The following is a 16,006-nucleotide window of genomic DNA, read 5'->3' as shown; positions in this document are numbered from 1 at the left end:
AGAACCCTCGCCACACTCAGAACCCTCGCCACACTCAGAACCCTCGCCACACTCAGAACCCTCGCCACACTCAGAACCCTCGCCACACTCAGAACCCTCGCCACACTCAGAACCCTCGCCACACTCAGAACCCTCGCCACACTCAGAACCCTCGCCACACTCAGAACCCTCGCCACACTCAGAACCCTCGCCACACTCAGAACCCTCGCCACACTCAGAACCCTCGCCACACTCAGAACCCTCGCCACACTCAGAACCCTCGCCACACTCAGAACCCTCGCCACACTCAGAACCCTCGCCACACTCAGAACCCTCGCCACACTCAGAACCCTCGCCACACTCAGAACCCTCGCCACACTCAGAACCCTCGCCACACTCAGAACCCTCGCCACACTCAGAACCCTCGCCACACTCAGAACCCTCGCCACACTCAGAACCCTCGCCACACTCAGAACCCTCGCCACACTCAGAACCCTCGCCACACTCAGAACCCTCGCCACACTCAGAACCCTCGCCACACTCAGAACCCTCGCCACACTCAGAACCCTCGCCACACTCAGAACCCTCGCCACACTCAGAACCCTCGCCACACTCAGAACCCTCGCCACACTCAGAACCCTCGCCACACTCAGAACCCTCGCCACACTCAGAACCCTCGCCACACTCAGAACCCTCGCCACACTCAGAACCCTCGCCACACTCAGAACCCTCGCCACACTCAGAACCCTCGCCACACTCAGAACCCTCGCCACACTCAGAACCCTCGCCACACTCAGAACCCTCGCCACACTCAGAACCCTCGCCACACTCAGAACCCTCGCCACACTCAGAACCCTCGCCACACTCAGAACCCTCGCCACACTCAGAACCCTCGCCACACTCAGAACCCTCGCCACACTCAGAACCCTCGCCACACTCAGAACCCTCGCCACACTCAGAACCCTCGCCACACTCAGAACCCTCGCCACACTCAGAACCCTCGCCACACTCAGAACCCTCGCCACACTCAGAACCCTCGCCACACTCAGAACCCTCGCCACACTCAGAACCCTCGCCACACTCAGAACCCTCGCCACACTCAGAACCCTCGCCACACTCAGAACCCTCGCCACACTCAGAACCCTCGCCACACTCAGAACCCTCGCCACACTCAGAACCCTCGCCACACTCAGAACCCTCGCCACACTCAGAACCCTCGCCACACTCAGAACCCTCGCCACACTCAGAACCCTCGCCACACTCAGAACCCTCGCCACACTCAGAACCCTCGCCACACTCAGAACCCTCGCCACACTCAGAACCCTCGCCACACTCAGAACCCTCGCCACACTCAGAACCCTCGCCACACTCAGAACCCTCGCCACACTCAGAACCCTCGCCACACTCAGAACCCTCGCCACACTCAGAACCCTCGCCACACTCAGAACCCTCGCCACACTCAGAACCCTCGCCACACTCAGAACCCTCGCCACACTCAGAACCCTCGCCACACTCAGAACCCTCGCCACACTCAGAACCCTCGCCACACTCAGAACCCTCGCCACACTCAGAACCCTCGCCACACTCAGAACCCTCGCCACACTCAGAACCCTCGCCACACTCAGAACCCTCGCCACACTCAGAACCCTCGCCACACTCAGAACCCTCGCCACACTCAGAACCCTCGCCACACTCAGAACCCTCGCCACACTCAGAACCCTCGCCACACTCAGAACCCTCGCCACACTCAGAACCCTCGCCACACTCAGAACCCTCGCCACACTCAGAACCCTCGCCACACTCAGAACCCTCGCCACACTCAGAACCCTCGCCACACTCAGAACCCTCGCCACACTCAGAACCCTCGCCACACTCAGAACCCTCGCCACACTCAGAACCCTCGCCACACTCAGAACCCTCGCCACACTCAGAACCCTCGCCACACTCAGAACCCTCGCCACACTCAGAACCCTCGCCACACTCAGAACCCTCGCCACACTCAGAACCCTCGCCACACTCAGAACCCTCGCCACACTCAGAACCCTCGCCACACTCAGAACCCTCGCCACACTCAGAACCCTCGCCACACTCAGAACCCTCGCCACACTCAGAACCCTCGCCACACTCAGAACCCTCGCCACACTCAGAACCCTCGCCACACTCAGAACCCTCGCCACACTCAGAACCCTCGCCACACTCAGAACCCTCGCCACACTCAGAACCCTCGCCACACTCAGAACCCTCGCCACACTCAGAACCCTCGCCACACTCAGAACCCTCGCCACACTCAGAACCCTCGCCACACTCAGAACCCTCGCCACACTCAGAACCCTCGCCACACTCAGAACCCTCGCCACACTCAGAACCCTCGCCACACTCAGAACCCTCGCCACACTCAGAACCCTCGCCACACTCAGAACCCTCGCCACACTCAGAACCCTCGCCACACTCAGAACCCTCGCCACACTCAGAACCCTCGCCACACTCAGAACCCTCGCCACACTCAGAACCCTCGCCACACTCAGAACCCTCGCCACACTCAGAACCCTCGCCACACTCAGAACCCTCGCCACACTCAGAACCCTCGCCACACTCAGAACCCTCGCCACACTCAGAACCCTCGCCACACTCAGAACCCTCGCCACACTCAGAACCCTCGCCACACTCAGAACCCTCGCCACACTCAGAACCCTCGCCACACTCAGAACCCTCGCCACACTCAGAACCCTCGCCACACTCAGAACCCTCGCCACACTCAGAACCCTCGCCACACTCAGAACCCTCGCCACACTCAGAACCCTCGCCACACTCAGAACCCTCGCCACACTCAGAACCCTCGCCACACTCAGAACCCTCGCCACACTCAGAACCCTCGCCACACTCAGAACCCTCGCCACACTCAGAACCCTCGCCACACTCAGAACCCTCGCCACACTCAGAACCCTCGCCACACTCAGAACCCTCGCCACACTCAGAACCCTCGCCACACTCAGAACCCTCGCCACACTCAGAACCCTCGCCACACTCAGAACCCTCGCCACACTCAGAACCCTCGCCACACTCAGAACCCTCGCCACACTCAGAACCCTCGCCACACTCAGAACCCTCGCCACACTCAGAACCCTCGCCACACTCAGAACCCTCGCCACACTCAGAACCCTCGCCACACTCAGAACCCTCGCCACACTCAGAACCCTCGCCACACTCAGAACCCTCGCCACACTCAGAACCCTCGCCACACTCAGAACCCTCGCCACACTCAGAACCCTCGCCACACTCAGAACCCTCGCCACACTCAGAACCCTCGCCACACTCAGAACCCTCGCCACACTCAGAACCCTCGCCACACTCAGAACCCTCGCCACACTCAGAACCCTCGCCACACTCAGAACCCTCGCCACACTCAGAACCCTCGCCACACTCAGAACCCTCGCCACACTCAGAACCCTCGCCACACTCAGAACCCTCGCCACACTCAGAACCCTCGCCACACTCAGAACCCTCGCCACACTCAGAACCCTCGCCACACTCAGAACCCTCGCCACACTCAGAACCCTCGCCACACTCAGAACCCTCGCCACACTCAGAACCCTCGCCACACTCAGAACCCTCGCCACACTCAGAACCCTCGCCACACTCAGAACCCTCGCCACACTCAGAACCCTCGCCACACTCAGAACCCTCGCCACACTCAGAACCCTCGCCACACTCAGAACCCTCGCCACACTCAGAACCCTCGCCACACTCAGAACCCTCGCCACACTCAGAACCCTCGCCACACTCAGAACCCTCGCCACACTCAGAACCCTCGCCACACTCAGAACCCTCGCCACACTCAGAACCCTCGCCACACTCAGAACCCTCGCCACACTCAGAACCCTCGCCACACTCAGAACCCTCGCCACACTCAGAACCCTCGCCACACTCAGAACCCTCGCCACACTCAGAACCCTCGCCACACTCAGAACCCTCGCCACACTCAGAACCCTCGCCACACTCAGAACCCTCGCCACACTCAGAACCCTCGCCACACTCAGAACCCTCGCCACACTCAGAACCCTCGCCACACTCAGAACCCTCGCCACACTCAGAACCCTCGCCACACTCAGAACCCTCGCCACACTCAGAACCCTCGCCACACTCAGAACCCTCGCCACACTCAGAACCCTCGCCACACTCAGAACCCTCGCCACACTCAGAACCCTCGCCACACTCAGAACCCTCGCCACACTCAGAACCCTCGCCACACTCAGAACCCTCGCCACACTCAGAACCCTCGCCACACTCAGAACCCTCGCCACACTCAGAACCCTCGCCACACTCAGAACCCTCGCCACACTCAGAACCCTCGCCACACTCAGAACCCTCGCCACACTCAGAACCCTCGCCACACTCAGAACCCTCGCCACACTCAGAACCCTCGCCACACTCAGAACCCTCGCCACACTCAGAACCCTCGCCACACTCAGAACCCTCGCCACACTCAGAACCCTCGCCACACTCAGAACCCTCGCCACACTCAGAACCCTCGCCACACTCAGAACCCTCGCCACACTCAGAACCCTCGCCACACTCAGAACCCTCGCCACACTCAGAACCCTCGCCACACTCAGAACCCTCGCCACACTCAGAACCCTCGCCACACTCAGAACCCTCGCCACACTCAGAACCCTCGCCACACTCAGAACCCTCGCCACACTCAGAACCCTCGCCACACTCAGAACCCTCGCCACACTCAGAACCCTCGCCACACTCAGAACCCTCGCCACACTCAGAACCCTCGCCACACTCAGAACCCTCGCCACACTCAGAACCCTCGCCACACTCAGAACCCTCGCCACACTCAGAACCCTCGCCACACTCAGAACCCTCGCCACACTCAGAACCCTCGCCACACTCAGAACCCTCGCCACACTCAGAACCCTCGCCACACTCAGAACCCTCGCCACACTCAGAACCCTCGCCACACTCAGAACCCTCGCCACACTCAGAACCCTCGCCACACTCAGAACCCTCGCCACACTCAGAACCCTCGCCACACTCAGAACCCTCGCCACACTCAGAACCCTCGCCACACTCAGAACCCTCGCCACACTCAGAACCCTCGCCACACTCAGAACCCTCGCCACACTCAGAACCCTCGCCACACTCAGAACCCTCGCCACACTCAGAACCCTCGCCACACTCAGAACCCTCGCCACACTCAGAACCCTCGCCACACTCAGAACCCTCGCCACACTCAGAACCCTCGCCACACTCAGAACCCTCGCCACACTCAGAACCCTCGCCACACTCAGAACCCTCGCCACACTCAGAACCCTCGCCACACTCAGAACCCTCGCCACACTCAGAACCCTCGCCACACTCAGAACCCTCGCCACACTCAGAACCCTCGCCACACTCAGAACCCTCGCCACACTCAGAACCCTCGCCACACTCAGAACCCTCGCCACACTCAGAACCCTCGCCACACTCAGAACCCTCGCCACACTCAGAACCCTCGCCACACTCAGAACCCTCGCCACACTCAGAACCCTCGCCACACTCAGAACCCTCGCCACACTCAGAACCCTCGCCACACTCAGAACCCTCGCCACACTCAGAACCCTCGCCACACTCAGAACCCTCGCCACACTCAGAACCCTCGCCACACTCAGAACCCTCGCCACACTCAGAACCCTCGCCACACTCAGAACCCTCGCCACACTCAGAACCCTCGCCACACTCAGAACCCTCGCCACACTCAGAACCCTCGCCACACTCAGAACCCTCGCCACACTCAGAACCCTCGCCACACTCAGAACCCTCGCCACACTCAGAACCCTCGCCACACTCAGAACCCTCGCCACACTCAGAACCCTCGCCACACTCAGAACCCTCGCCACACTCAGAACCCTCGCCACACTCAGAACCCTCGCCACACTCAGAACCCTCGCCACACTCAGAACCCTCGCCACACTCAGAACCCTCGCCACACTCAGAACCCTCGCCACACTCAGAACCCTCGCCACACTCAGAACCCTCGCCACACTCAGAACCCTCGCCACACTCAGAACCCTCGCCACACTCAGAACCCTCGCCACACTCAGAACCCTCGCCACACTCAGAACCCTCGCCACACTCAGAACCCTCGCCACACTCAGAACCCTCGCCACACTCAGAACCCTCGCCACACTCAGAACCCTCGCCACACTCAGAACCCTCGCCACACTCAGAACCCTCGCCACACTCAGAACCCTCGCCACACTCAGAACCCTCGCCACACTCAGAACCCTCGCCACACTCAGAACCCTCGCCACACTCAGAACCCTCGCCACACTCAGAACCCTCGCCACACTCAGAACCCTCGCCACACTCAGAACCCTCGCCACACTCAGAACCCTCGCCACACTCAGAACCCTCGCCACACTCAGAACCCTCGCCACACTCAGAACCCTCGCCACACTCAGAACCCTCGCCACACTCAGAACCCTCGCCACACTCAGAACCCTCGCCACACTCAGAACCCTCGCCACACTCAGAACCCTCGCCACACTCAGAACCCTCGCCACACTCAGAACCCTCGCCACACTCAGAACCCTCGCCACACTCAGAACCCTCGCCACACTCAGAACCCTCGCCACACTCAGAACCCTCGCCACACTCAGAACCCTCGCCACACTCAGAACCCTCGCCACACTCAGAACCCTCGCCACACTCAGAACCCTCGCCACACTCAGAACCCTCGCCACACTCAGAACCCTCGCCACACTCAGAACCCTCGCCACACTCAGAACCCTCGCCACACTCAGAACCCTCGCCACACTCAGAACCCTCGCCACACTCAGAACCCTCGCCACACTCAGAACCCTCGCCACACTCAGAACCCTCGCCACACTCAGAACCCTCGCCACACTCAGAACCCTCGCCACACTCAGAACCCTCGCCACACTCAGAACCCTCGCCACACTCAGAACCCTCGCCACACTCAGAACCCTCGCCACACTCAGAACCCTCGCCACACTCAGAACCCTCGCCACACTCAGAACCCTCGCCACACTCAGAACCCTCGCCACACTCAGAACCCTCGCCACACTCAGAACCCTCGCCACACTCAGAACCCTCGCCACACTCAGAACCCTCGCCACACTCAGAACCCTCGCCACACTCAGAACCCTCGCCACACTCAGAACCCTCGCCACACTCAGAACCCTCGCCACACTCAGAACCCTCGCCACACTCAGAACCCTCGCCACACTCAGAACCCTCGCCACACTCAGAACCCTCGCCACACTCAGAACCCTCGCCACACTCAGAACCCTCGCCACACTCAGAACCCTCGCCACACTCAGAACCCTCGCCACACTCAGAACCCTCGCCACACTCAGAACCCTCGCCACACTCAGAACCCTCGCCACACTCAGAACCCTCGCCACACTCAGAACCCTCGCCACACTCAGAACCCTCGCCACACTCAGAACCCTCGCCACACTCAGAACCCTCGCCACACTCAGAACCCTCGCCACACTCAGAACCCTCGCCACACTCAGAACCCTCGCCACACTCAGAACCCTCGCCACACTCAGAACCCTCGCCACACTCAGAACCCTCGCCACACTCAGAACCCTCGCCACACTCAGAACCCTCGCCACACTCAGAACCCTCGCCACACTCAGAACCCTCGCCACACTCAGAACCCTCGCCACACTCAGAACCCTCGCCACACTCAGAACCCTCGCCACACTCAGAACCCTCGCCACACTCAGAACCCTCGCCACACTCAGAACCCTCGCCACACTCAGAACCCTCGCCACACTCAGAACCCTCGCCACACTCAGAACCCTCGCCACACTCAGAACCCTCGCCACACTCAGAACCCTCGCCACACTCAGAACCCTCGCCACACTCAGAACCCTCGCCACACTCAGAACCCTCGCCACACTCAGAACCCTCGCCACACTCAGAACCCTCGCCACACTCAGAACCCTCGCCACACTCAGAACCCTCGCCACACTCAGAACCCTCGCCACACTCAGAACCCTCGCCACACTCAGAACCCTCGCCACACTCAGAACCCTCGCCACACTCAGAACCCTCGCCACACTCAGAACCCTCGCCACACTCAGAACCCTCGCCACACTCAGAACCCTCGCCACACTCAGAACCCTCGCCACACTCAGAACCCTCGCCACACTCAGAACCCTCGCCACACTCAGAACCCTCGCCACACTCAGAACCCTCGCCACACTCAGAACCCTCGCCACACTCAGAACCCTCGCCACACTCAGAACCCTCGCCACACTCAGAACCCTCGCCACACTCAGAACCCTCGCCACACTCAGAACCCTCGCCACACTCAGAACCCTCGCCACACTCAGAACCCTCGCCACACTCAGAACCCTCGCCACACTCAGAACCCTCGCCACACTCAGAACCCTCGCCACACTCAGAACCCTCGCCACACTCAGAACCCTCGCCACACTCAGAACCCTCGCCACACTCAGAACCCTCGCCACACTCAGAACCCTCGCCACACTCAGAACCCTCGCCACACTCAGAACCCTCGCCACACTCAGAACCCTCGCCACACTCAGAACCCTCGCCACACTCAGAACCCTCGCCACACTCAGAACCCTCGCCACACTCAGAACCCTCGCCACACTCAGAACCCTCGCCACACTCAGAACCCTCGCCACACTCAGAACCCTCGCCACACTCAGAACCCTCGCCACACTCAGAACCCTCGCCACACTCAGAACCCTCGCCACACTCAGAACCCTCGCCACACTCAGAACCCTCGCCACACTCAGAACCCTCGCCACACTCAGAACCCTCGCCACACTCAGAACCCTCGCCACACTCAGAACCCTCGCCACACTCAGAACCCTCGCCACACTCAGAACCCTCGCCACACTCAGAACCCTCGCCACACTCAGAACCCTCGCCACACTCAGAACCCTCGCCACACTCAGAACCCTCGCCACACTCAGAACCCTCGCCACACTCAGAACCCTCGCCACACTCAGAACCCTCGCCACACTCAGAACCCTCGCCACACTCAGAACCCTCGCCACACTCAGAACCCTCGCCACACTCAGAACCCTCGCCACACTCAGAACCCTCGCCACACTCAGAACCCTCGCCACACTCAGAACCCTCGCCACACTCAGAACCCTCGCCACACTCAGAACCCTCGCCACACTCAGAACCCTCGCCACACTCAGAACCCTCGCCACACTCAGAACCCTCGCCACACTCAGAACCCTCGCCACACTCAGAACCCTCGCCACACTCAGAACCCTCGCCACACTCAGAACCCTCGCCACACTCAGAACCCTCGCCACACTCAGAACCCTCGCCACACTCAGAACCCTCGCCACACTCAGAACCCTCGCCACACTCAGAACCCTCGCCACACTCAGAACCCTCGCCACACTCAGAACCCTCGCCACACTCAGAACCCTCGCCACACTCAGAACCCTCGCCACACTCAGAACCCTCGCCACACTCAGAACCCTCGCCACACTCAGAACCCTCGCCACACTCAGAACCCTCGCCACACTCAGAACCCTCGCCACACTCAGAACCCTCGCCACACTCAGAACCCTCGCCACACTCAGAACCCTCGCCACACTCAGAACCCTCGCCACACTCAGAACCCTCGCCACACTCAGAACCCTCGCCACACTCAGAACCCTCGCCACACTCAGAACCCTCGCCACACTCAGAACCCTCGCCACACTCAGAACCCTCGCCACACTCAGAACCCTCGCCACACTCAGAACCCTCGCCACACTCAGAACCCTCGCCACACTCAGAACCCTCGCCACACTCAGAACCCTCGCCACACTCAGAACCCTCGCCACACTCAGAACCCTCGCCACACTCAGAACCCTCGCCACACTCAGAACCCTCGCCACACTCAGAACCCTCGCCACACTCAGAACCCTCGCCACACTCAGAACCCTCGCCACACTCAGAACCCTCGCCACACTCAGAACCCTCGCCACACTCAGAACCCTCGCCACACTCAGAACCCTCGCCACACTCAGAACCCTCGCCACACTCAGAACCCTCGCCACACTCAGAACCCTCGCCACACTCAGAACCCTCGCCACACTCAGAACCCTCGCCACACTCAGAACCCTCGCCACACTCAGAACCCTCGCCACACTCAGAACCCTCGCCACACTCAGAACCCTCGCCACACTCAGAACCCTCGCCACACTCAGAACCCTCGCCACACTCAGAACCCTCGCCACACTCAGAACCCTCGCCACACTCAGAACCCTCGCCACACTCAGAACCCTCGCCACACTCAGAACCCTCGCCACACTCAGAACCCTCGCCACACTCAGAACCCTCGCCACACTCAGAACCCTCGCCACACTCAGAACCCTCGCCACACTCAGAACCCTCGCCACACTCAGAACCCTCGCCACACTCAGAACCCTCGCCACACTCAGAACCCTCGCCACACTCAGAACCCTCGCCACACTCAGAACCCTCGCCACACTCAGAACCCTCGCCACACTCAGAACCCTCGCCACACTCAGAACCCTCGCCACACTCAGAACCCTCGCCACACTCAGAACCCTCGCCACACTCAGAACCCTCGCCACACTCAGAACCCTCGCCACACTCAGAACCCTCGCCACACTCAGAACCCTCGCCACACTCAGAACCCTCGCCACACTCAGAACCCTCGCCACACTCAGAACCCTCGCCACACTCAGAACCCTCGCCACACTCAGAACCCTCGCCACACTCAGAACCCTCGCCACACTCAGAACCCTCGCCACACTCAGAACCCTCGCCACACTCAGAACCCTCGCCACACTCAGAACCCTCGCCACACTCAGAACCCTCGCCACACTCAGAACCCTCGCCACACTCAGAACCCTCGCCACACTCAGAACCCTCGCCACACTCAGAACCCTCGCCACACTCAGAACCCTCGCCACACTCAGAACCCTCGCCACACTCAGAACCCTCGCCACACTCAGAACCCTCGCCACACTCAGAACCCTCGCCACACTCAGAACCCTCGCCACACTCAGAACCCTCGCCACACTCAGAACCCTCGCCACACTCAGAACCCTCGCCACACTCAGAACCCTCGCCACACTCAGAACCCTCGCCACACTCAGAACCCTCGCCACACTCAGAACCCTCGCCACACTCAGAACCCTCGCCACACTCAGAACCCTCGCCACACTCAGAACCCTCGCCACACTCAGAACCCTCGCCACACTCAGAACCCTCGCCACACTCAGAACCCTCGCCACACTCAGAACCCTCGCCACACTCAGAACCCTCGCCACACTCAGAACCCTCGCCACACTCAGAACCCTCGCCACACTCAGAACCCTCGCCACACTCAGAACCCTCGCCACACTCAGAACCCTCGCCACACTCAGAACCCTCGCCACACTCAGAACCCTCGCCACACTCAGAACCCTCGCCACACTCAGAACCCTCGCCACACTCAGAACCCTCGCCACACTCAGAACCCTCGCCACACTCAGAACCCTCGCCACACTCAGAACCCTCGCCACACTCAGAACCCTCGCCACACTCAGAACCCTCGCCACACTCAGAACCCTCGCCACACTCAGAACCCTCGCCACACTCAGAACCCTCGCCACACTCAGAACCCTCGCCACACTCAGAACCCTCGCCACACTCAGAACCCTCGCCACACTCAGAACCCTCGCCACACTCAGAACCCTCGCCACACTCAGAACCCTCGCCACACTCAGAACCCTCGCCACACTCAGAACCCTCGCCACACTCAGAACCCTCGCCACACTCAGAACCCTCGCCACACTCAGAACCCTCGCCACACTCAGAACCCTCGCCACACTCAGAACCCTCGCCACACTCAGAACCCTCGCCACACTCAGAACCCTCGCCACACTCAGAACCCTCGCCACACTCAGAACCCTCGCCACACTCAGAACCCTCGCCACACTCAGAACCCTCGCCACACTCAGAACCCTCGCCACACTCAGAACCCTCGCCACACTCAGAACCCTCGCCACACTCAGAACCCTCGCCACACTCAGAACCCTCGCCACACTCAGAACCCTCGCCACACTCAGAACCCTCGCCACACTCAGAACCCTCGCCACACTCAGAACCCTCGCCACACTCAGAACCCTCGCCACACTCAGAACCCTCGCCACACTCAGAACCCTCGCCACACTCAGAACCCTCGCCACACTCAGAACCCTCGCCACACTCAGAACCCTCGCCACACTCAGAACCCTCGCCACACTCAGAACCCTCGCCACACTCAGAACCCTCGCCACACTCAGAACCCTCGCCACACTCAGAACCCTCGCCACACTCAGAACCCTCGCCACACTCAGAACCCTCGCCACACTCAGAACCCTCGCCACACTCAGAACCCTCGCCACACTCAGAACCCTCGCCACACTCAGAACCCTCGCCACACTCAGAACCCTCGCCACACTCAGAACCCTCGCCACACTCAGAACCCTCGCCACACTCAGAACCCTCGCCACACTCAGAACCCTCGCCACACTCAGAACCCTCGCCACACTCAGAACCCTCGCCACACTCAGAACCCTCGCCACACTCAGAACCCTCGCCACACTCAGAACCCTCGCCACACTCAGAACCCTCGCCACACTCAGAACCCTCGCCACACTCAGAACCCTCGCCACACTCAGAACCCTCGCCACACTCAGAACCCTCGCCACACTCAGAACCCTCGCCACACTCAGAACCCTCGCCACACTCAGAACCCTCGCCACACTCAGAACCCTCGCCACACTCAGAACCCTCGCCACACTCAGAACCCTCGCCACACTCAGAACCCTCGCCACACTCAGAACCCTCGCCACACTCAGAACCCTCGCCACACTCAGAACCCTCGCCACACTCAGAACCCTCGCCACACTCAGAACCCTCGCCACACTCAGAACCCTCGCCACACTCAGAACCCTCGCCACACTCAGAACCCTCGCCACACTCAGAACCCTCGCCACACTCAGAACCCTCGCCACACTCAGAACCCTCGCCACACTCAGAACCCTCGCCACACTCAGAACCCTCGCCACACTCAGAACCCTCGCCACACTCAGAACCCTCGCCACACTCAGAACCCTCGCCACACTCAGAACCCTCGCCACACTCAGAACCCTCGCCACACTCAGAACCCTCGCCACACTCAGAACCCTCGCCACACTCAGAACCCTCGCCACACTCAGAACCCTCGCCACACTCAGAACCCTCGCCACACTCAGAACCCTCGCCACACTCAGAACCCTCGCCACACTCAGAACCCTCGCCACACTCAGAACCCTCGCCACACTCAGAACCCTCGCCACACTCATTTTAATTATGACAGTTACATGTGCCTGGCCGACATCTTAACTGCCAGAGTGTTGGTAGGATCTGTAACCTTTGTTACTACATGATATCAAATAGTGCATTCAGTTGGTTTAAAACTGCTACATGCAATGCTTCATATTTCTGGTAGAGGATGCCCCACCACTCAGTGGGAATATTTGTGCAGCCAGCTCTTTAGATGTTAATAGCAGTGGACAATTCAAATAATGTGGCAGAATTGCAAAGCTTATATCTGATTTGTTACTTGCAGGATGCTTCGCTCCATCAGATGCTGCTTCTGCTCTATGGCATACTAATAGTCTTGAGTTGTTGCTTCAGTAGTTTGACAACTCATGGTGGGCATGGTGGTATTCCTGGCATGTGTCAAACTTCAATTCTTTCAAGGACAAAAGTTCCAGGAGCTAAAATTCATTACAACTCCAATGCAATTACTACTCTTAGCAGAGAACTATTTTGGGAACTTTGAAGTTATTAGTTCCAGACCTCCTGATGGCTAGTCAGGCCAGTCACCTGCCAATTCTCCCACAGAACGTACTAATTAGTGTTGCTGCTGGGGGCAATTGGTTACATCAATTCATCTTTTTCCCACTCCAAGTTGCCAGTGCTGCTCAAACTGTACTATCTCCTGGCAACACAATTTATGGCCTGCATTTTCCACTGGCAATGTTTGATGTGGTAGAGGAACTTCCAAGGAGTCCCTGCAACATTTGCATGAGGCCCCTCTTTACTTCTGGTCATCTCCATACAAGACCAGCTTGGGCAGATGACTAGAGCCTATGTGGGCAACATTACATGTCCAACAGTAAGCTTTGCACCTGTGTTGTTTCCATGAAAATTTTGTGATGCAGTCCTGCCAGCAGATCTTGAAACTGCCAAGGCAGTGATGGGAGTGCTCTTCAAGGTGTACACAGACAGCATTACAGGACACATTACTACCAGCCACATGAGCAGCAACAATGGATTTGTCCCCTTCTGTCCACAGGTTAAGCCTGCCAAATTATTTTTCTTTATGATTAAATATGCTAGACTAGGAAATAGACAATGCTGGCATCAAACTAGAGGGTGCTCCCCAAATCAGTAAATTCCTTTAAAGCATTCAGCTTTGTTAACTGACAATGTTTGGCTATCTGTATTCTGCTTAGATTGCTCCTTCACCCCAACAGTTGTGCTGGCTCTAAAAAAAAAAAGCATTGTATTTGACTGTGGGCAAACAAAGTGCTGCGAAATGACTGAAAATTGCACAGAACAGACTTTGTATTGGAGCCTGAAGACATGTTTGAAAAGGGCTTCAGTCCAGCTGCTTACATAAAAACCCTCTGTAAACTCTGGCATTGCCTGCTGCAGAATTATGCTCAAAAAGATGGTCAACATGGTTGGAGTCAGCCCATACCATTAGGAGATACACAGGGGATGGAAGGTCACTTTTGCTGTATTTGAAGTTTACTTTCATGCAACTGCTTCACAGAAGCTAGGAATCTGGGTGGGCAAAAGTATATGAAATGTTTGAAGTCCATCTGCTGACTGTCAAACGCCTTTCTCAGGCACAGCAAATTAAAAACGTACAGGCCTTTGTTTTGCTCTCCAATTACTAGTGTCATTTGAATGTTTTTGGTGCCTGTTTGCTCTGAAGCTATACTGGCTCTAAAATGGTCTTAGACAAAATGGTAAGTAGAAGCCCATTTAGAATTTCTCACCACAATCTTCCCAGCAATAAAAACACAAGGGTGAACCCATTGTCGATGGAACAGTCCAGATTTTTTTTTTTTATTTTGGCTCCAGGGGCTTTGTTCTTTTTCAATCTGCTTCATAGCAGTTTACTGCAGAGTTGGGTTCTCATCCACTTATTTGAAAGGATGTTTTGTGATTGATGGCAGTATCATGCACTGCGCACTTAGGACCACAAAGAATTTCAAACTACTCAGACCAGCTTTCCACTGCTGATTCCTTGTCAGTGTGCAGATCTTTTGCCTTTGGTGTGCTGGTCAAACACCAGATTTTAGTGCTTCAGGGAAAGTTGTTGCCAGTCTTGGTGTAAATTTCAGTTTTTTTTCCACCTGCAACTGCAAACCACCAGTCCTTTCAGATATTCAACTTAGATTGAAAGGTGCTGCAGGCTTTAGACAGACAGTCTTTGCCCCTTGGCTTGTGAACCCAATGAGCATGAGCCAACAGTTTTATTAGCACAACTTAAATTTCCTTGTCATTTTTAAATTAAACCAGTCCCCGTTTTTTCTTTTTTTGAAGTTTGATGTATCTAGTACTGCAGCTTTCCTGTGTTCCCAGAATTCTTCAACAGAATCAATGAAGTCAGGATGTTCCAGTTTAGGCTTGAAGATCATTTAATATCTGGCTCTAAGCCTGTTTTTTGGGTTTAGGCTTGAAGACAAACAGCTTAGAATGACAAAGCCAGTGGTCTGATGTGCACAGTGCAGACTGGGCACATCTCATGTGCAGGACATCCTTTAAGTCACACTTGCCCAAAGATGCAATCTCAGGTACCAGAATTAAGAGTGAGGATGCATCAATCTGTTCTTGAAGCAATCCAATTCTTCAAAAGAAAGCATTTGTTATGGACAGCTACTTTTCTGTAGAATTCCATCTGTAAGTAAAAACAAAGAAATGCTGCACTCCGGAAGCATCTGTGGAGAGAAGCAGAAATAATGCCATG

The 16,006-nt window shown here is 57.8% G+C and overlaps 1 protein-coding gene across 1 annotated transcript in view; it reads left to right on the top strand.

Moving 5' to 3' along the window:
• Nucleotides 1-15,756, top strand: part of LOC137351327 (microtubule-associated serine/threonine-protein kinase 3-like) — a 150,105-nt gene extending 134,349 nt beyond the window's left edge. Inside the window, exons 11-14 of the mRNA XM_068015764.1 lie at nucleotides 13,589-13,673; nucleotides 14,187-14,320; nucleotides 14,995-15,002; nucleotides 15,714-15,756. Of these exons, the coding sequence (XP_067871865.1) occupies nucleotides 13,589-13,673; nucleotides 14,187-14,320; nucleotides 14,995-15,002; nucleotides 15,714-15,756 (270 nt within the window). The remainder of the gene's footprint in view (nucleotides 1-13,588; nucleotides 13,674-14,186; nucleotides 14,321-14,994; nucleotides 15,003-15,713) is intronic.
• Nucleotides 15,757-16,006: the final 250 nt, after the last annotated feature.

Source organism: Heterodontus francisci, chromosome 36, assembly GCF_036365525.1.
Source record: "Heterodontus francisci isolate sHetFra1 chromosome 36, sHetFra1.hap1, whole genome shotgun sequence".
Lineage (NCBI taxonomy): Eukaryota > Metazoa > Chordata > Chondrichthyes > Heterodontiformes > Heterodontidae > Heterodontus > Heterodontus francisci.
The sequence above is the reverse complement of the archived record's forward strand: the minus strand, read 5'-3'. Positions and strand labels throughout refer to the sequence as shown.